This window comes from Aaosphaeria arxii (genome assembly GCF_010015735.1).
Source record: "Aaosphaeria arxii CBS 175.79 unplaced genomic scaffold BU24scaffold_11, whole genome shotgun sequence".
NCBI lineage: Eukaryota > Fungi > Ascomycota > Dothideomycetes > Pleosporales > Aaosphaeria > Aaosphaeria arxii.
Window position 1 is genome coordinate 614,050 of NW_022983484.1, and position 18,751 is coordinate 632,800.

General features: G+C 49.3%; 8 protein-coding genes across 8 annotated transcripts; 3 read left to right on the forward strand and 5 right to left on the reverse strand.

The window, feature by feature from the left end:
- The first annotated feature begins 17 nt into the window (after positions 1–17).
- BU24DRAFT_378514 (putative zinc-binding alcohol dehydrogenase) lies at positions 18–1,575 on the forward strand. The gene is made up of 3 exons (XM_033524666.1): positions 18–410; positions 468–1,076; positions 1,136–1,575. The coding sequence occupies exons 1-3, from the start codon at positions 240–242 to the stop codon at positions 1,436–1,438; spliced, it is 1,083 nt and encodes a 360-aa protein (XP_033378814.1). The 5' UTR covers positions 18–239; the 3' UTR covers positions 1,439–1,575.
- Positions 1,576–1,854: 279 nt separating this feature from the next.
- On the reverse strand, positions 1,855–3,539 carry BU24DRAFT_427599 (uncharacterized protein). Its single transcript, XM_033529264.1, has 2 exons — positions 2,827–3,539; positions 1,855–2,746 (listed from the first exon to the last, which is right to left on the reverse strand). Exons 1-2 carry the CDS (start codon positions 3,191–3,193, stop codon positions 2,178–2,180), a joined length of 936 nt encoding a protein of 311 aa, XP_033378815.1. The 5' UTR covers positions 3,194–3,539; the 3' UTR covers positions 1,855–2,177.
- A 2,489-nt stretch (positions 3,540–6,028) lies between these two features.
- Positions 6,029–7,736, reverse strand: BU24DRAFT_454841 (uncharacterized protein). Its single transcript, XM_033531341.1, has one exon. The coding sequence runs from the start codon at positions 7,410–7,412 to the stop codon at positions 6,330–6,332; it is 1,083 nt and encodes a 360-aa protein (XP_033378816.1). The 5' UTR covers positions 7,413–7,736; the 3' UTR covers positions 6,029–6,329.
- Positions 7,737–9,170: 1,434 nt separating this feature from the next.
- BU24DRAFT_317327 (ankyrin) lies at positions 9,171–10,232 on the forward strand (the record flags this gene model as incomplete). The annotated part of the gene is made up of 1 exon (XM_033522891.1): positions 9,171–10,232. A coding segment is annotated over one exon (1,062 nt), but the record flags the coding sequence as incomplete, so codon positions are not given.
- An 801-nt stretch (positions 10,233–11,033) lies between these two features.
- On the reverse strand, positions 11,034–13,003 carry BU24DRAFT_427600 (amino acid transporter). Its single transcript, XM_033529265.1, has one exon. It carries the CDS (start codon positions 12,584–12,586, stop codon positions 11,105–11,107), a length of 1,482 nt encoding a protein of 493 aa, XP_033378818.1. The 5' UTR covers positions 12,587–13,003; the 3' UTR covers positions 11,034–11,104.
- A 1,110-nt stretch (positions 13,004–14,113) lies between these two features.
- Positions 14,114–15,313, forward strand: BU24DRAFT_436597 (uncharacterized protein; the record flags this gene model as incomplete). Its single annotated transcript, XM_033530163.1, has 1 exon — positions 14,114–15,313. One exon carries the CDS (start codon positions 14,114–14,116, stop codon positions 15,311–15,313), a length of 1,200 nt encoding a protein of 399 aa, XP_033378819.1.
- A 43-nt stretch (positions 15,314–15,356) lies between these two features.
- BU24DRAFT_427601 (amidase) lies at positions 15,357–17,612 on the reverse strand. The gene is made up of 6 exons (XM_033529266.1): positions 17,509–17,612; positions 16,982–17,445; positions 16,544–16,927; positions 16,420–16,487; positions 15,851–16,352; positions 15,357–15,792 (listed from the first exon to the last, which is right to left on the reverse strand). Exons 2-6 carry the CDS (start codon positions 17,279–17,281, stop codon positions 15,394–15,396), a joined length of 1,653 nt encoding a protein of 550 aa, XP_033378820.1. The 5' UTR covers positions 17,282–17,445; positions 17,509–17,612; the 3' UTR covers positions 15,357–15,393.
- Positions 17,613–17,646: 34 nt separating this feature from the next.
- On the reverse strand, positions 17,647–18,707 carry BU24DRAFT_399865 (uncharacterized protein). Its single transcript, XM_033525426.1, has 4 exons — positions 18,493–18,707; positions 18,355–18,406; positions 18,056–18,295; positions 17,647–18,002 (listed from the first exon to the last, which is right to left on the reverse strand). The coding sequence occupies exons 1-4, from the start codon at positions 18,552–18,554 to the stop codon at positions 17,670–17,672; spliced, it is 687 nt and encodes a 228-aa protein (XP_033378821.1). The 5' UTR covers positions 18,555–18,707; the 3' UTR covers positions 17,647–17,669.
- Positions 18,708–18,751: the final 44 nt, after the last annotated feature.

Sequence of the window (18,751 nt, forward strand, 5' to 3'; positions counted from 1 at the left end):
CATATGCACGAGTCATGTCATGATATCATTGCATTGGAGGGGCAGCTGTCAACGATGCACGTCCTTATGTCCTTATCTCCTACCTCCGGTCGAAGATTTCGTCAATTCTTCAATTCACTCTACATATATAGATAGAACAACCACCTTCAATTGATAGTCAACAACCTCCAGTCTTCAATCAGTCTTCTTTACAACAGACACATACCTCAAAGACTTCAATTGCTTCCATAACTACTACAATGGCCGACTACAAATTCGAAGGATGGATGGGCATCGATGAGAACGCGGACAAAGGCAACATGGTCTGGCAAGAATTCCAGCCCAAAGCCTGGGAAGAAACAGACATCGATATCAAAATCACACACAGCGGAATCTGCGGTTCTGACCTCCACACGCTGAGGAGCGGATGGGTACGTCCCCCATTCCATCCCATCGAACCCTAACATAGCGTACTAACCACCCCACAGGGCCCAACTCCCTACCCCTGCTGCGTCGGCCACGAGATCGTCGGCATCGCCGTCCGCGTAGGCAGCAAAGTAACCAAAGACATCAAAGTTGGCGACCGTGTAGGCGTCGGCGCACAAAGCGACTCGTGTCTGGGACGCAAGGGGTCCTGCGAGAATTGCGCCGCCAAATTGGAGAACTACTGCCCGCACTTCGTCGGCACATATGGCATGCATCATTTCAACGGCGACAAGTCCTACGGCGGACACGCGCTGTACAATCGCTCACCTTCACACTTCGTCTTCAAGATCCCGGATGCTGTTCCCTCGGCATATGCGGCGCCTATGCTGTGCGCGGGCATCACGACATACTCTCCGCTGAAGCATTACGGAGCTGGTCCAGGAAAGACCGTCGGAATCATTGGTCTTGGTGGTCTGGGTCATTTCGGTGTGCTGTGGGCGAAGGCGCTTGGTGCGGATCGAGTTGTCGCCATCTCAAGGAAAGCAGACAAGCGAGCAACGGCATTGGATCTGGGTGCCGATGAGTATATTTCTACGGATGCGGATGCGGATTGGGCGCAAAAACATGCTGGAACAATCGACATCATCATTTCCACGATTTCTTCTTCTAAGGTGAGCACCACTCATCCTCACCTAATTCCCTTTGCGCAGAACTGACAGGAAAACTCTAGATGCCAATCGGAGACTACCTCTCCCTCCTCAAACTCGACGGCACGCTCGTGCAGGTCGGAAACCCAGACGACGGCGTCTTCCAGGTCCCAGCGCTCCCGCTCATTCTGCGACGTGTGACTATGGGTGGCTCTGCGATCGGATCGCCAGCCGAGATTGTCGAGATGCTGCAGTTGGCTGCGGATAAGAAGGTGACGCCGTTGGTCGAGGAGAGGCCGATGAAGGATGCCAATCAGGCTATGGTGGATATGGATAACGGCAAGGCGAGGTATCGGTACGTGCTTGTCAACGAACAACACCTATAGTGGTAATCGGGTAATTGGAGCGAGGATTAAATGGGATCGGGGGGTGCTGGGATGGCAGTCATTGTAGCATTCGTCTGGTCCACTGAAGTCGTAGACGGGGTAGAAAATATAGAATAGACACGATATTAATGATGTACAACTTCGCATTCAATCATCATCAAAGTTGCAGGGTCTCAAAGATCTTCTCAAAGTGGTAATCGAACTGCCGAACCAGCTGCTCTGGGGCGTGCGCTGTTTACTGAGTCATAGAAAGGTGGAAACGAAAGCGGAACCGAGTCAGCTGTCACCGTGAAGTTTCAACATGGGCAAGTTTTACCGTAACACGGGTATAATGAAGCCAATCAGAAAAATCCAATGGTTTTGTGTTCGTTTCTCTCTTCCGGGCGTTGGTTAGTGTGAGTGGAATGCAAGCCATGTTTCGTTTCAACGAGTATGTCATTTGTTCTAGCAAAGCTAGAAACAATATAGATAACCAATCAAGTAGGATACTTGTGCCTTAGAAGAGGCGATCAAGTATCCAGAGGGTTAGAACTTAACTAATAATACATTGGGGTATCATTGGACGTCGTACTTGTAGAGAAAAGACTCCACAAGTCTGGAGGAAATGAACCATTAGAAGAAAATCGTAACGGAACAGTCGTAAACAAAGCAGCCCATGATGTATGTCCACGAAAACATGGGCTTACCAAATCCGAATTTCCAAGTACCGTGTCCAGCATCGCTACAATGTCCATTCTTCTCAACGCGCGTTCTTCGACGCCTTCTTCCCAAACATTTCTCGTACCTCCCTCTCGTAGACCGAGCCGTGGCGTCTTGCGTGTAGGTAGAGCTTGTCTGGTCTGTAAAATGTCTTTGTGCAATGTCTGCATTTGTAATGGGCTTCTTCCATGTGCTTTCCCATGTGGCGACGGCGGTCATAGGGCCGGGAGAAGGTCTGGCCACAGATATCGCATTGGTTCTTGTCGTTGCTATCGTCTTGGAAAGCAGGTGGCGCAGTCAAATCTGATGCGTCGTACTGCATTGATGGTTGAAGGAATGGATGTTCGGAGGGATGGTAAGGCGGTTTCGAAGCGAGCCTCGAGTATGTTCGTGGTTGGTCGAATTGGGCACTGGTCCTTCTGGGCGTTTGCTGATTGCCGGGAGGGGCGCTGGTACCGAACGTTGCGTGCGATGGGGCAGCAAATAGCATCTCATTTTCTGAATAGAGTTGTGGTCTGCTGTCATTGTTCCTCGCTTGCTGCCCGGGAGGACTAACACTCGGGACTCCCCCATACAAAGGTTCAGCAAAACTGAATGAGGAAAAGTCATCTATGTTGAAGGAGACCGACGTCAGTACGTGCATCGATGATTGGGTAGTTGTTTGGAAGCGTCGGGTGATAATTACTTACCGAGCAGCCCGTCCAGGGGTCCTTCGGCAAGACCATGACCATTCCAACTACCCCAGGCAAAGGACCCAGTGCTGCCACGAGTGAAACTGGGATGTTCCTGATCGGAATATCTTGTTCCACCCTGCATGTCACCTGAATAGCCATAGGTGGACGCATAGTAGGCATTCAAAGGTTGGGAAGCATCGGGGAACCGCTGGGCAGAGTTGTTTGTTCCAGAACGAGCCTGAGTTCTGAGATCATGCTCGTTCTGTTGAAACAAGGGGCTATGAATCATGCAATGAAGTTGCGAGTACCCGTTGGTATCTGCACAAGTGCAGATGTTGGCGAGTGGCACAAGCCACTCGTGATTATCATCGTTGTATGCCATCGTTGGATTTGCACTTCAAAGGGGCCAAAGGTTTATTGTTTGGGGAAGGCCTTTTTTATGTATTACTTCTCACTTCTCACATCTAGACATTCTTGTTGCCTAGGGCGTCACTGAGCGCGATGGGTGCCAAGGGGGTGCGGATACGCTGTGGTGAAGCGTACTTGGTTCCAACTGCTCTGCCTCCCAACATGGCTAAATTGGTGGTGGTGGGTGTCTCTTTTCGCTTCCACAGCGGACTGTGAACATCCTCACCAACAGGAAGCAGCATTTCGGCGCCCTCATCACGGGCCAGCGCCGATTTGAGTCAGTACGCAAGCATGCGCAAGGAAATAATACTAAAATAAGGATCTTTGGAGGACAAATGTCAGCGACAACAGTGATTTCGGTCCTGAGGGCGACGGCCATGCATGTGCTGAAACCTGCGCTGGGCCGAACAGAAGGCATTTTCATGCAACAATATTGTGGGGAAACGGGCGTCAGAATAAGGATATTGCATTATCTAGAATAGGATACTACACGACATTGTGCATAGTCCAGGGCGCACTCGGTGGCAAATTTCATCTATGTGAGAACAAGGACCGCCTGCAAGTTCTGTTGACGAAAGCGCCCCAAGGCCAGCCAGTATATACAAACAAGTTTCCTCTTTCCGTCTTGACCCGCGACTGTTGGACATTTTCATGAATAGGTTGGATTTCGTATGGAGCGTGACTCCTCGCCCGTCCTATTTCGTGCGTTCTAGGACGAGGTATCTGGCCTTTTTGTCTCTCTAAATTGTGATACTGATTTTTGGAGCTTTTCGACTATGTCGTTAAGTTCTGTGGTTCCTGTATGACCGTTTCCCTGCATCTTTTCCAAGTATCTTGCCCCACCTCGGTGACCACTCAAGGACCGGTTGCCAGAAAGAGCTGGTGAAATGCTCTTTGGTGAATCTTTTGCGTTTATTCATTTGGAAAAGGGAGTAGAACACTCAAAATTGTTTTCAGAGAGTAAGGCTTTTCGAATGAAATATATCTGAATTTGACTGCTAGCGTGGATACATACATGTGCGAGGACAATTTCATATTTCAACCAGGCGATTATCATCTGGTCACTTCTCCGCTCGCAGGCCTCGGGATCTGAGCATGATAACGCCGGCTCACACTTTCCATTCGCAGGTAGCATTTGTGATGCTCCCAACTCACTGTAGAGTCGTCTTCACGCAACGATACAATCTCTTCAATGCGGAAGAGAAAAGGGCACCGTTAAACGCAGGTAACGACGTTACGCAAAGCTTCCGTCAACCCATCATTCCAAGATGTTGGGGACTTTGTGTATTTGGAAGAAAGTTGAAACAAGGCTGAGGAATAACAAAGATGAAGACGCCATTGGGCTAGTGGGGAAGCAATACCCCGCAATAAGTTTTGATGTCAGAGTAAGATCTCGATGCATTGTAGCTGATGTAGATTGACGAGACGGCCGTCTTATATACTCCTCAACTTCTCAGCCCTTCGAATCTCAGATATTCTTAGACAGCGATCAACGAGCCGAAGAAGGTGACGCCAGAAACTTTTTGTCCCCAAGTTTCGGGCTAACAGCCTGTCATCATGAACCAGGCTTCGTAATCGTAAAAGAGGCCGATACTGTGTCGTAAACCCCCCCAAAAAATGTTGAATTCAACCAGGTAATCTCAGCCTCGTGGGAGTCTCAACCAAGCGCTACATCATAGGCTGAGATTCGCGATTATCTGCCCGGTGTCTAAAATCCTGCATTATCAATTAGTGGGATGCATCGCAACGGGCTATGATTCACCAGAATAGGACCGGTGTCCGCTCATGCCAAGACATTGAATATCTTCAGCCTTGCGCCCCTCCGGACGAACATCCAATCTCGGGTAATCGCATCCCGAGTTTTCATAGATGATTCTGCATGGTAGTCATTTCAGTGTCTTGATGTGTTCATTTCAATTGCAGATCTTTGGAGGGCGATACGAGCTGATGTTGGGATCAGACAAGTAAGAGGATGCCTTGGAGGGCGTTCCGAGCGAATGAAGGTTGATGAAGTTTGCCCTGAGGCTCTCAGGCATGCATTACGGCTGCTAAATTTGTGAACCAAGCTGAAACTTTTCGTTCTAGAGTGCTCCATCAATCTGTACGCTGAACAAGGAATTTACCATGTTGTATTGTCTCCCAGGTTGATCATGCTGACCACCAAAAAGCAATGAGGATCCCTAGATATCGATTGGGGCAAACCAATAAGTAACTGTGAACTAGCATTACTTCCGATGTATCTTGTGCCTGGTTGATGCAATGGACGGGCGCCATTGTTAGTGTAGGAATATAATCACGTGATCGCAACATTCACCCACCCAGCAACGGGGCGTCAATTCGTCATTGACGCCCGGAAAAACCTGAACAACCCATTGAGAAGACGGCCAATAGCATCCTGTCAATGTCTCAGTTGAGCCGCACAATCTTGGCCATGGTCGATCAGGCTGAGTTTTCTGCCTTTGAGGGCCCCCCGCGACAAGGGTCCAACTTGTGGCGTTGTGCGCTGGCAGCGCCCCTTCGTCCTTCAACTTTGCTTTTGTGAGGGGCGTTGGCTATCATTAAATGCCTCTTGCATACATGCTTTGTTGAGATGACAATGGGAGGGCGTCGCCGGCCAATCAGATGGAGAGAATGTTGCCCTGCGCATTGTGCGCCTCATTCTCCCTGGACTCGCTAGGATTCTTGAAATGTGTGTACGCAACGCATCTGAGAAAGGCGGTCAGGCTAGGTATGGGGTGTTTTGGGACATGGTCAGAGAGTATCACAGTGGATGGTGATCGGATCAGGAAACCGAGGTTGCAAACGGCTTAGGAACTCTCAACCATATTGAATTGGACAACGAGATGGTCAGTAGAGGGTACGGTCAACCATAAGGAGAAAAGATTAGGTAGCTATCTCATCCATTCCCCAGCACGTCTATCATGGACACTTGAGTGGATCAGAAAAGAGTGCAGAAAAGAGTGTGTATAAGCAAAATAAACACGTTAATGACAGTGAAAAGAAATTGTAAAGTCCCACAACAATGTCTGCTAAGAAAAGTGCCAACATTTGAAAAAGGAAAACCGAGATCTCGTCACCCCAACATTGCGAATAGTGCGGTGATGTGGACGCTAACCACGCACAATTGCTTCAAATGCTGAACCATGTGTTTTGGCATGTGAACTCCGTTTATCTTTGCGATAGAATGCCTTCTCACAACCTGGGAATTCACATTGAAATTCGCGCGGACCATGTTTCTTCATATGGCGTTGCAGGTCCGCTAGGCGAGAGCAAGGCTCGTCGCAGAGGCTACATGCAAACCTGCCAGAAGCTTGTCTAGATGAGCGCCTGTTAGTATTTCGATGAGTACGAGTGGCCACAGCTGCGGCTTGAGGAATTGCAAGAGGTTGGTATCCGTGCTGCGGCCTAACTGAGGGGTCATTCTGGGATTGGAGGAATGGGTCGCTTCCAATGTTCAAGGAAGGCTCTACTGAATGACCAGGAAGAACCTGCGAACTTGGCTGGGATGCATCGTGATAAGGCTGAATTTGCCCATACGACTCAAACATGGGCAGCGATGCAGGCTCAAGGGAAGCGCTTATGTCCGAAAAGATCGAAGAATCCAGGCCGCTAGGGATAGAATGATCGGCAATAGAAGCCACGAAGTCTGTATCATAATCAAATGTCTGTTGATTGACGTACGCAACATTCGGAAAACCAGAGTTTAGTCCGCCAGGAACATCAAGATTAAGGTCAAAAGACCCTGTACAGTGGCCAGTAAAGTCGACATTGGAAAGACCAGAATCATAGATGACTTGGTTTACCTCCTGCTGGGCAGAATTTTGGTAATCGAAAAGTCCGAAATCAATGGAGTGGGGTCCAATAAGGGAGGGAAACTCGGCGTTCTGCAACGAGTTCAGATCAGTTGGGAAAGACCCATTGACGTTGAGAGTTCCGTTGTCGTAAGCATTGCCATAGTATTGGCCGTGATCAAACACCATGGGATGATCTGGGCCATGATTGGTCAATGATGGGTCCTGGCGGCTTTGGGTCGTACTTGTCCACGGTATGACGGGTGCAGATGCCCGAAGATTGGAGGCGTTTTCTTGGGGAAGGTACGTGTCAAGGGCGCTGCCGATGGGGTGTGTAGGGGCCGAAGGGGCGGCCAATGATGACTGAGTGGGCTTCTCCGGATGAGAAATAACGATACACATGGAGGCATACCTGCATGATGTTAAAAAAAAACCTACTCTTCTTCGCCCCGACCATGCAAATCTGTCTCTTGCAGGTATTCTCCAGAGAGATGAGGTTGTAAAACCATATTCGGGAACATTTGAAGGCTGTTTTTGCGTCCGATGGATTTGTAATTGGCTGATGGACGTCGATATCGGTGATGTAGAACGAAATGCGAGCGCTGTGTATGAAAAGTCCGAAGTTGGTACTGTTGTCTTGGGCGTAAGGAAGAGACGTAGATGCGTTTGGAAGGTGACGGTCGGAAGGAGCAGAAAGGAGAAAGGGGAGAGAGAGGGGTTGGGGGGAAAGGGGGATATAGGAAGAGAAGGAAGTGTATACTGCCTAACTAGGTAGCTAGAGATCTTTGAGCCAACCAACCTGCTTCTCAGCTCAGTCTCTACCCCCACCGCCATCTGAGCAGGCTTGCGCGCCCCAATGCTTGGCTGTAGATTGGGCACACGGAACAGACAGGACGCGCCTACGATTGGTACCACAAACTGATTCGATATAAATCTTCTTGTTTTCCTCATGCCTTCTGTAATTGTGGACTCCGTGAAAAGATGGCATCATTGGAGAGAAGGGGAAAGCGTTTCTCCTGCCAGCGATGTACAAAGCGTTTCGCAACCCAGAAGGGGCTGAGGTACGTAACTACCTAAAAGTTACATGCAAGATGCTAGTCACTGACCTCCCCTACAAGTCAGCACAGAAATAAGCACGAAGAAAGATACAAATGCGAAGCATGTGGAGCAGCATTCGGGCTGAGAACAGATTTCAATCGTCACCAGCAGGCCAAACATCGCCTCAGGAATGACGGGCACGGTTGCACAATTTGCAATGACAAGTTCAGTCGTAAAGACAATCTACAAAGGCACATGTCAAGGATGCACAAGGCAAGACCGCAGCAGGACACCGAAATAGCAGGCGAAGAGTCCCAATCGAGCGATGAGAACGTCAAGCCGATACATCCAGCCATGACCCTCTGGTATGCGGCCAGCAATGGCGATGTCATCGCTATAGTAAACGCAATCAATTGCGGGAAAGACATGTCTATCCAGGATAGTCACGGTTCCACCCTGCTGCATTACGCCGCAATCGCAGGGCAGACGGCCATTGTGGATGTACTGCTGTCACAAGGAGTAGATCCCACCCTGCAGAATGACCAATCCAGGACTGCCGTGGGAGAAGCAGTCAGAGGCGGCCACGCCGAACTTGTCGATCAATTATTGCCACAGACGCTTCACGGCATTGATGGAATTCACCCCCGAGAATATTTTATCAAGCATCTTTTGGAGGACGCAGTTCGTAATGGAAGCCTTCGTATCGTGCAATCTATCGTGAAGATAGCTGTTGCAGAGACAATTGAACCGAAGAAACTTCTTCTGCTTGCAGCCATACATGGCAAGCTGTCTATAGCGCAATATGCGGTTGACATCGGTTGTGACGCCAATGCGAGACTGGAACGCTGGGATCATCCGATATACCAAGCGGTCAGGAATGGTCATACAGAAATGGTCCAATTTCTACTCTCAATTTCGCACGACATCAATGGCAGCGCTGCTGGAAGGCCCTTGATTGAAGCTGTACAAGCAAGACGCCTTCCAATAATCCAAACGCTCTTACAAGACAAACGGATGGACCCAAATTGGATTAACGAACTGGGGAGGTCCTCGCTATATTATGCTGTATCTTCACGATGGTTGGGTAAAGAGCGCGTTAATTGCGCTTCAATCCTAGAATTACTCCTTGCACATAAGGACATCCAAGTCAATGCCACCGACAGATCTGGAAACACAGTATTGCATTTGGCTACAAAACATCAAATTGTCGATGCAATGAAACTGCTTATTGCACATCAGGATATCCAAGTTAATATCGTTAACCAAAGGGGCGAACCAGCATTATGTCTGGCTTTAAAGCATGGAAATATAAACGCAATAAAAGTACTGCTTGCACATAAGGACATCCAAGTTAATGTCTTAAATCAATGTGGGAATACAGCATTGCATCTAGCTGCAAAACATCAAATTATCGACGCAATAAAAGTACTCCTTGCACATAAGGACATCCAAGTCAATGCCTTGAATCAATTTGGGAACACAACATTGCATCTGGCTGCAAAACATCAAATTATCGACGCAATTGAAGTGCTCCTTGCACATAAGGATATCCAAGTTAATGCCACGAATGTATACAAGGATACAGCATTGCATCTAGCTGCAAAACATCAAAGTCCCAACGTAATTAAAGTGCTCCTTGCACATAAGGATATCCAAGTTAATGCCACGAATATATATGGGGATACAGCATTGCATCTAGCTACAAAACATCAAAGTTTCAACGTAATTAAAGTGCTCCTTGCACATAAGGATATCCAAGTCAATGTCACGAATAGATCAGAGAAAACGGCATTGCTCTTGGTTGTAGCTAAAGGTAGTATTAATACTTTGGAAATGCTCCTCGCACATAAGGATATCCAGGTCAATGGCGCTGGCCATCTCGGAAACACAGCATTGCATGTTGCAGTGAAATGTCAAAATATCAATGCAATCCAAGTGCTTCTGGCACATAAAGATATCGAGCTCAATATCGCCGACGCCTATGGAATCACAGCATTGCACCTTGCGGTCGACAAAAATGCAATCGAGGTGGTCAGACTTCTACTTCGACAAAATTCAATCAACATAAACGCTCGAGTAGGATATGCCTGGTCTGATCTTCGCAACAAAACTGCCCTGGAGCTAGCCTTGCACCGTGGTTATCATGAAATTGCCGACCTCCTAGTCGCGCATGGAGCGGTTGTCGTCAATCAACCTCCCAGCACCTCAAGCCAACAAATTGCTGTCCCACAGGAACCTTCCGCCCATGCGCCGGTGGATGTCCAGAGCGATACGGATGAAGATATGGAGAGTGTCGACGACATGAATTCGGAGGAAGTTGAAGATATCGGGAGTCTCGATCATATGGATTGGGATGAAGTTGAAGACATGCTCGCTCTTCATAATACAGAACACAAGTTCAACTGGCGACAAGATGCCCAACTGGTGACAACAGATACCATTAGCGACGACAAATCCAATTGGTGATAGGAGGTTCAACAACAATACGTGATCAAACTAGCGACAATATGCCTAACGACAACAAACATTCCAACTGGTGACAAGTCATTCAGCTGGAGACGCGCGATCGAACTGGTGATAAAAAGCCAAGTGGTGACAAAAGGTTCAACGGGCGACAAGTGATCCAACAGCAACGAGTACCCAACTGCCAACAAGAGGTCCAATCGGTGACACGAGGTCCAGTTGTGACATGAGCTTCAACTGTGACAAGTAATTCAACCGGTGACAGGTCGTTCAAATGGCCAACAACAGGGAAGGGGAAGAGGAATTCTCGTTATGCAATCTCTTTAGCACATATCTGAACGGAAGGGCACATGGGCAAGTGCGGGAATGGTACGAGGCATCATGCATCGCGGGTTTTTTTTCCTGTAGTAGGCGATGACTGTGTCGCCGTGGTTGTTTTCTTTTTAACGAAATTGATGATGTAGCTTAGCTTTCCCATCGTTTAGGTAACTCAACACAAAAATCGTTTTGCAGTACGAAGTAAAAGTGGATTAAGCTATTGTAGTAAATATACTATTCACGCCCGCCCGTGGATTATTGAATTCCCTAATTCACTAATCCAGAATCTCCTTGACCTCATAATTTCTCTTCGCATAAATGAACCACAAACTGAGAATCAAAACCGCCACAGCGACAAGCACAGGCGACGCGTAGTTCATCTGCACCGCGACGACAGGAATATAGTACGGCAGGCAGTAAAACACGATCGCGATTGCCGTCCACGACAGCATCACAATATTCGCCAGCAGACCAAGCTTAGGGTACCAGAACGGGCCATGCGCGAAGTTCGAGCGACCTTGAACGAGCATGAGAATGGTGGGGATGCTGTAGCTGATGTACTGCAACAACAAGCCGACGGAGATGAGGGAGTTGAAGGCGAGTTCGGAGCCGAGGTAGAGGCAGCCGGCGAGGGCGGTGAATGCGCTCGACATGATCATCGAGTACACGGGGGTGTGGAAGGGCTCCGGGGCGAGCTTGCTGAGGTATCGGTGGAGAGGGAATCCCTGCTCGCGGCTGATGGTCCAGGCGAGGCGGGATTGCCAGGTTTGGATGGACCAGACGGCGCCGGCGGTGGTGATGACGACGGGGATCCAGATGCCGACGGCGGCAGCCTTGCTGTTGGTGATTTGGTAGAAGAGGCTGATTGCGGTGTTGTTTCCTTCGCCGTCGATGGTTTGGATGTTCAGCATCACGGCCATGATGACGAGAAGGCCTGAGACGAAGCCGATAATGATGGTCCACATGAGGGCTTTGGGGATGTTTCTCGCGGGGTTGGGGATCTCTTCCGCAAGATGGGTGGCTACATCGAGGCAAGAGAAGCTCCAGTTGGCTCCGTTCATTCCAATGATGAAGGCGACACCGTTATTCCATCCGGACACGTTTGTGACTGTCGTGAAGAAATCCTTAGCCGTGGGATGGACGTCCGACATGGCGAACAGAGTGACGAAGATGGTCGCAATCGTCAGGCAGCTGAAGAGAAGGAGAATCTTCGAGATGTTTGGTAACGCGTGTTCGAAAGTGGCCAGGAAGAGCGTCAAGAGATTGAGCAGCTGGTAGCCGATAAATGCCATCCATCTCTTAGGTACAAAGGTGGGATCCAAGAGGGAGATGATGGAAATGATACCAACCGGGACCGACAGACAAGCAGATGATCCCGTCACTACGGCAGCCAGCCAGCTGATCATCGCAGTGGTATACGACATCGCCCGTCGAGAACCGGCTGGAGCCAACTGGTTGACCCAGATGTACTGACCACCTGGATGGGGATAGGCCGAAGCGAGCTCTCCCAATGTCGTCGCTGTCGCCAAACCAACCACTGCCATCAGCAAGAAGCCCCAGAAGACAAGTGGAGAACCACCCATGGGTATTGTGCTACCAAGGACTAGCAGAATTCCCACGGCAGTGTTTGTAGTTCCATAGCCGATTCCTAGTGCGGATAACGTCGTGAACGGTTTGAGATTGTTATAAGTCACCTCTCCACGTCGGATCGAGGATGAGGATCGTTGTTGAACGTCGGTGTCGACTTTCTCTTCCATGTTGGGGATGCTTCGAGTACGGAAAGTTGAATGGTGTTTAATGGCTATATATAAGGTGAATGATCAACTGATTGCCCGGAAAAGATGGAGGTAGGTGTGGAGCACTGGTTATGTTCGCGTCCTAATGAGCGTAGCTTCATGCAAAGCACAATCTGCCTAGGGATATGTTGCAGATGAAATGAATGTCCAGGTGTTATATGCTGTTGGACATTCATACCAGACTCATCCAATCAGGAGGGAAAGCGCATATCTTGTCCATGTGCACAGGTCCGACTGCCCGAATCGCTTTGAGCAGGGCGGTCCGAGATATGTCGTCTCTATCAGAGAGGCGCTAGTCAAAATCCAGTAGGCCAATGCGATCCCCACAGTCGATATCTTGTTAGCGTCCAACAGACACGAGCAACTCCAGACTGAAGGGACGACGTTGAATTAGGGACTGCGCGTCTAGACCCCACACTACCTGAGATAAGGGGTGTGGCCAGCCACGTGCGCACCCAAAGTCACAAGAATTCGCATACCCCCGCATTGTCGCACCCATTCCATTGGAATAACTCTAAACCGACTCTATCGCCGGCCTCGGCTTTCCAGATTCATCGTCCTCAGTGTTACTCGAACGCAGCTCTGCTCAAGATTGATAGAATCGTGCACTGTCACTCGGCTGAATGCAATCAAATTCTACAAGAAGCATCCATACCAAATCGAGGAAAGGTTGTTTACGATGTAAGCGAAGGAAGGTAAGTTTCTAATGCTCTTTTCCGAAGTATGATGACGTACGGTTCAATGGAATTTGACGTTTTGTAACAGGTGAAATGCGATGAGACGAAACCTGCATGCACTCGTTGCGAGAGCAGAGGATATCAATGTCCGGGCTACGCACTTAACGTGCGCTGGTCACAAAAGCATCAAGCACAGCCAGATAGTTCTCGCTTGCAAAATCGGACCCTTGCTCAGACGCATCTACGATCATTCAGTCGAGATCTGAATGGTAGTTCCCTAGAAGAGCTCTTGTTCTCTGCTTCGGTCGATAATGACTCCGCTATGGCTCGGTCCTATGCCAGCCCTGTTAGTGATGAAAATCAATGGTCCAATGATGAAGCCAATCAGACTCCGCAATGGGACTTTCCTCTTGCCGAAACCCTCCTCACTGTCGAAGGTTCTTCTAACAGTGCACTTACTGCTGATCATATGCCGCTGTTGCCCAACAATTCTATATGGGACTCAACAGCCTCCAGTGGAATCTGGGGTGCGGCTGGCTGCCCTCCCATCGCCGAAGATGAAGACACTTCGATAATACACGGGCGTCCGTCCATGGAACTCAACATCTCTACATCCAACATTTCATGTATATCCAGGCCACAGGAATCTTATCGAAGGAGTCAATCGCCTAATGTTCTTACCATTGCTGCGTCCAGTCATGCTACGCCTAGTTTACCCCGAGAGCTTGTCCACACCCCCACAGTCCTGTCACAATATTTCTTCCAAGAGGTCATCACACTTTACTGCACTTGGGATAGTAATGTGAACACGATGCGTAACATCATCGAATCGAAGTGGCAGTCCTTCGGCGCCCTGCACCACACCATCCAGAGCATGGCTGCAGCATGTCTAGCTAAAGACTTTCCCCATCTTGCCTCCATGGCCGCGACCGAACACTCCCGCGCCCTCACTTCCGTCCGTGGCACTTTACCTTCTGCCGAGCTGTACGAAGCGAAGTTGATCGTGTACACGATGCTAGGCCACACAGCAAGCTGGCTCGACCCCCACAACCTCGCCACAGACATATTCCGCGACACCTACAAAGCCGTCAAAGAAATGCCCAGCGACGACAGCAGCAACTCCCGACGTTTCTTTAGCGGGACCCTCGATTACTGGGCCATGCTCCTCGCGTACCTCACCGACTGCGAAGACCTAGGCGACTACGAGCCCGGCACAACACCAATCACGAAGCCAACAGCCTCGGAACGCATAGATCCGCACCCATATTCCGGCCTCTCGCAGGAAACAGTGCAGATAGTAACAGAGATCGGTATACTGATTTTCCAGTACCGAAAACGCATGTCGACGATCAAATTCCTACTCGAGGAACATCTCGACACCTTCCGCGAAGCCCTCCGCAAGGCTCGTCGGCTGGAACGAAGTCTCCTAGCCCACCGTCTTCCAGAACTCACCCAAGTCCACGACACGGGGGACCCGAAGACGCCACTGAGCCACCTCCAGGCCATAGACGAAGCATACAGATGCACCGGCCTTCTCCAGCTCTACCGCGTATTCCCGGACCTCCTCAACGAGCGCTACGCCCCGTGGAGTAAAGAGTACATCCTTCGGCCCGTGCCTGCGGAGAAGGTCCCCACGGCCAAGGAGCGTCGTATCTGGCTGACGGAACTCGCGAAGCACATCCTCAGCATCCTGCAGGAGATCCCGTTCGAGTCGAGTACGCGCTGCGTGCAGCCGTTCATCATGGTTGCTTTGTCGAGCGAGCTGGAGCATGAGAGCAGTGGACATCCGCTGGATGGGTTCGGCGTCGATCAGTCGTCGGTGGAGGTGTCGCGCGCGCGGAACTTCATCTGCTCGAGGTTGGCGGCGTATTGGCATATACTGCCGCTGCAGAAGGTGAAGGTTATTTTTGAGTTGATTAAGTGTATTTGGGCGGCACTGGATTCGGGGAAGAAGGATGTGTATTGGTTGGATGTTGCTTATGAGAGGAGCCTTGCTACAATGATGGGCTGATGGATAGATAATGGTTTCACGATGTATGAATATTCATGTAGGATTGAGCAAATGAAGAATTTATATTGATTGATGATGCTCTACGGTCGCCCCATAGCTTGTTCAATGAGTTTCAGAGCCGCGAGAACCTTCTCGTCCTCATTGCGTCGAGCGACAACCTGAAGACTTACCGGCATATCGACGAATACCTCAGGTTTGTACATCTCGTACACAAATTTATCCTCCTCGTTCTTTGGCACATAGGAGGTGTCGATGGGGTCCTTCTCAATGGAGACGTGGGTGACAGGGAAAACTGCTCCCGGCCAATCCAACACGTTCCAATGCGACGTGTAGCCCCAGTAGCGAGACTGATTGTGAGGCGTCGCGGCGCCGAAATTTGGAGGACATAGTATTACGTCGATTTCCCTGCCGTCGGCAGCGGTTGCCTCTCTCCAAGCACGGGCGTATTCCACGCGATACTCGTCTCTGCGGCGGCAAAGCTTAAACACACGTCAGCTGGGGCACGAAGATATCTTGAATTAACAACCATTGACTTACATCCCAAAGTTCGTGTTGCGTGAGGTGTTTCATGTTTGGCTGGTCATGCACGACGAGTCTGGTGAGAGGAAGAATCGGCTCTCCAACCTCCTCGGCCCTCTTGATCGCCTCTTCTCCACCATCAGGGAAGAAGAGACCGGTGATGATTTCCCATCCCTTTGCATGATCCAGAGGCACTGCGTCCCAGTCTACCACTTCCATACCGGCTTTGCGGCAGGCGTCGGCGACTTCTTTCAATGCTCTCGTCATTGGTGGATGAGGTTGCACGACACCGTCCCACCACATGACGGCGACCTTGAGTGGTTTAGAGAATTGATGTGGTGTCCAAGGTAGAGGGGTAAGAGATGGATCAATTAGCCATGGCTTTGTTGAAACGGCTGCTTGCATGAAGAGTTCGAGGGCGTCGCGTTCGACGCTCATGGGCCCGGGTGTAGAGACTAGAGTTTCTTTGCCCACCATCATTGCTCTTGCTCCCATAACGGATATGCGCTTCAACGTAGGCCTATACATAGTGAATCAGTCTCCAATTTCCATGGTTCTACTAGTCGAAGATGAATTGAAAAACTCACTTGAAGCCGTACACGCCAACGTGAGCTGCAGGACAGCGAATACTTCCGCCTATGTCTCCTCCAACACCCTATTCATGAACGTCAGCGGTTGATTCATATTTTCACGATAATGCGCATGATTTACCAGTATACTCGCTCGCATGCCTAACATCGCACCCTCCCCACCACTACTGCCACCAGGAGATAATTTATTGTTAGACGGATGAACAGTCCTCCCATACACTACGCTATCGGTCTCCAACTGCATAATCCATTGAGGCTGCGTAGTTCGCGCATAGAACACACAACCTTGCTCCCATAGGGTATCGTATAGCAGATTGGATCCATGTGGTTTGCCAATCCAAGCTACGAACGAAGCATGTGTGGTAACGTTAGGTCCCACCATACCATGATGTTCCTTGGTAGAAATGGGCAAACCGAAGAGCATACCCTTAGGTTCTGGGAGTGAGTCGAGCTCTTTTGCTCGGGCGATGGCCTGATCCCATAGTAGCTCTGTCAAGCAGTTTGTCTGTCGAATTCAGCTTTCGGCATCCTTTTGATGGTCACATAATGGAATACATACAGCTGCCTGAGCAAGCGCCGCTCGACGTAGAAATGCCCGAGTGACTTCCTCGACTGAAATCTTCCTGCCTTTGAGAAGTGCGAGAAGCTCTGTGACGGAGTACTTTTCCGTAATCTCGATCTCCCTAGGTGTGAGTACGACTTGCGCCAGGCCTTGTGAGTTCTGGGGAAGCTCTGATGGTATGCCTTCCAGTTTTGGTTCTACTTTCGCAAGGCTTTGATCTCGTCGGTCTCGTGCCCAGGCTACCCTCTCTTCGCAGGTGTTCACGCCATCTGGCAGGAATGTGGTTGGCGTGCTCATTGTGGCGAGGTGTCAACCGTCACAGGTAATGTGTTATGCAAGTATGCAAATGCAACGGGCAAATGCTAGACTTTGTGAATTGTGACGATTAAATCGTTCCGAAGCTGCTTTGTTTGTTTGCTTGGGAGTATCGTAAGGTACCTCCGGTTGTCGGGTTACGGCGTCTATTCCAGTTCATCGGTTAGCTGCGGCCTCGATCCGGAAAGCTAAAGCGCGGGGTACTTCACCTGATATCGGTAGACAGTGTTGAGTAACAGGTAGACCAACGTATACTACAGTATCAAATAATGGAAAATTCAAAAATGAAGAAAAATAAAATATCACATTGGATCGGTAATTGAATGAAAAGTGTGGATATCGTTTACGTGCGTTCATTATTTACTACATCTTATCTACCATCACCCGGTTTCGCGTGTGGTTCTCTTATCATCGTAAACAGCTTGATCGCAACACCATTATCATCGCAAATCAGGTCTTTTCGTAATCGAAATCCAAATCGGCCATAGATGGCCACATTTGGAACATCTCGACTGGATTCGAGATAGCACTTCATGTCCTCTGCATCGGCTTGGTCGGTAACGGCTTTCATCATCTTTGCTCCAACACCTTTCCCTTGCGCTTCTGGCATGACAACCATGATGTTGAGAAAGTAATACCCCCGAGGATCATCCCAGACTTCTGATTGAACTTTTGCCTGTGCCTCTTTCCAGATGTAATATCGCTGTGATACGTGTTAGCTCCTCGTGACTCCGTGCGACATATAGGGGAACTTACCTTGACATTCAATCCTCCGCGACCATAGTAGAGATTCATCGCAACTTGGCTGAAGTAAAGCTTCCAACCCTCATACCAATCGTTCCAAGTTTCGGGGGTTCCTGCAGGTTGGGGACGGAGCCACATTGCAACGCCTAAGATTTTGTCGCTACCCTCTTCTTTCGCGACGTGGAAAATGCCATTGCGCATGCCCCATCGCATGCGTATGCCGAGTGACACCGCGTTGCGCTGAGCGTTGAACTGTAGACGTCTTTACTTAACTTCATGTTTCTGAAAGATAGATAATAAGGTAATCTTACTTTGGAATGATCGTATACCCAGGTGTTATACGGGTCGTTCGCGAAAGCAGCCCTGTCAGTCATCTTAGCATGTCGAAAATAACGCAGAATATATATCAGAGGAACCAATCATGAGCATGGGAATTTGGTTATACTTACTGCACTGCAGCTACAGCTCCATCAATGTCCTTTTCAGAAAGATTGGTGACTTGGACAACCATATTGGCTGATGAGTTTCAATTTTGTTAATACCAAGGGCGCTCGTTTTGATTTCCACGAAGGGAGGTCTGAATCAATTGACAGCTCAAGATCAGCTTCGAGAATGAATAAGCATAATTATTGAAGCATTATCAAAAAGATTAGACAGCGCAATGGTCAATCGAGTCTATCAGTGTTGAGTGTCACGAGGCCTCTCGGG

Bases quoted from the DNA above. Each gene is read 5' to 3' on its own strand.
- BU24DRAFT_427599 (XM_033529264.1), bottom strand. From the start codon at position 3,193: ATGGCATACAACGATGATAATCACGAGTGGCTTGTGCCACTCGCCAAC. The intron at 2,747-2,826 runs GTAAGTAATTAT...CCTTCAACATAG, and splicing joins ACCCCTGGACGGGCTGCTCG to ATGACTTTTCCTCATTCAGT.
- BU24DRAFT_378514 (XM_033524666.1), top strand. From the start codon at position 240: ATGGCCGACTACAAATTCGAAGGATGGATGGGCATCGATGAGAACGCG. The intron at 411-467 runs GTACGTCCCCCA...ACCACCCCACAG, and splicing joins ACACGCTGAGGAGCGGATGG to GGCCCAACTCCCTACCCCTG. The intron at 1,077-1,135 runs GTGAGCACCACT...GGAAAACTCTAG, and splicing joins CCACGATTTCTTCTTCTAAG to ATGCCAATCGGAGACTACCT.
- BU24DRAFT_454841 (XM_033531341.1), bottom strand. From the start codon at position 7,412: ATGTGTATCGTTATTTCTCATCCGGAGAAGCCCACTCAGTCATCATTG.
- BU24DRAFT_399865 (XM_033525426.1), bottom strand. From the start codon at position 18,554: ATGGTTGTCCAAGTCACCAATCTTTCTGAAAAGGACATTGATGGAGCT. The intron at 18,407-18,492 runs GTAAGTATAACC...GATGACTGACAG, and splicing joins GGAGCTGTAGCTGCAGTGCA to GGCTGCTTTCGCGAACGACC. The intron at 18,003-18,055 runs GTAAGTTCCCCT...CACGTATCACAG, and splicing joins GCGGAGGATTGAATGTCAAG to CGATATTACATCTGGAAAGA.
- BU24DRAFT_427601 (XM_033529266.1), bottom strand. From the start codon at position 17,281: ATGAGCACGCCAACCACATTCCTGCCAGATGGCGTGAACACCTGCGAA. The intron at 16,488-16,543 runs GTAAATCATGCG...GTTCATGAATAG, and splicing joins GCATGCGAGCGAGTATACTG to GGTGTTGGAGGAGACATAGG. The intron at 15,793-15,850 runs GTAAGTCAATGG...CGTGTGTTTAAG, and splicing joins CGCAACACGAACTTTGGGAT to CTTTGCCGCCGCAGAGACGA.
- BU24DRAFT_427600 (XM_033529265.1), bottom strand. From the start codon at position 12,586: ATGGAAGAGAAAGTCGACACCGACGTTCAACAACGATCCTCATCCTCG.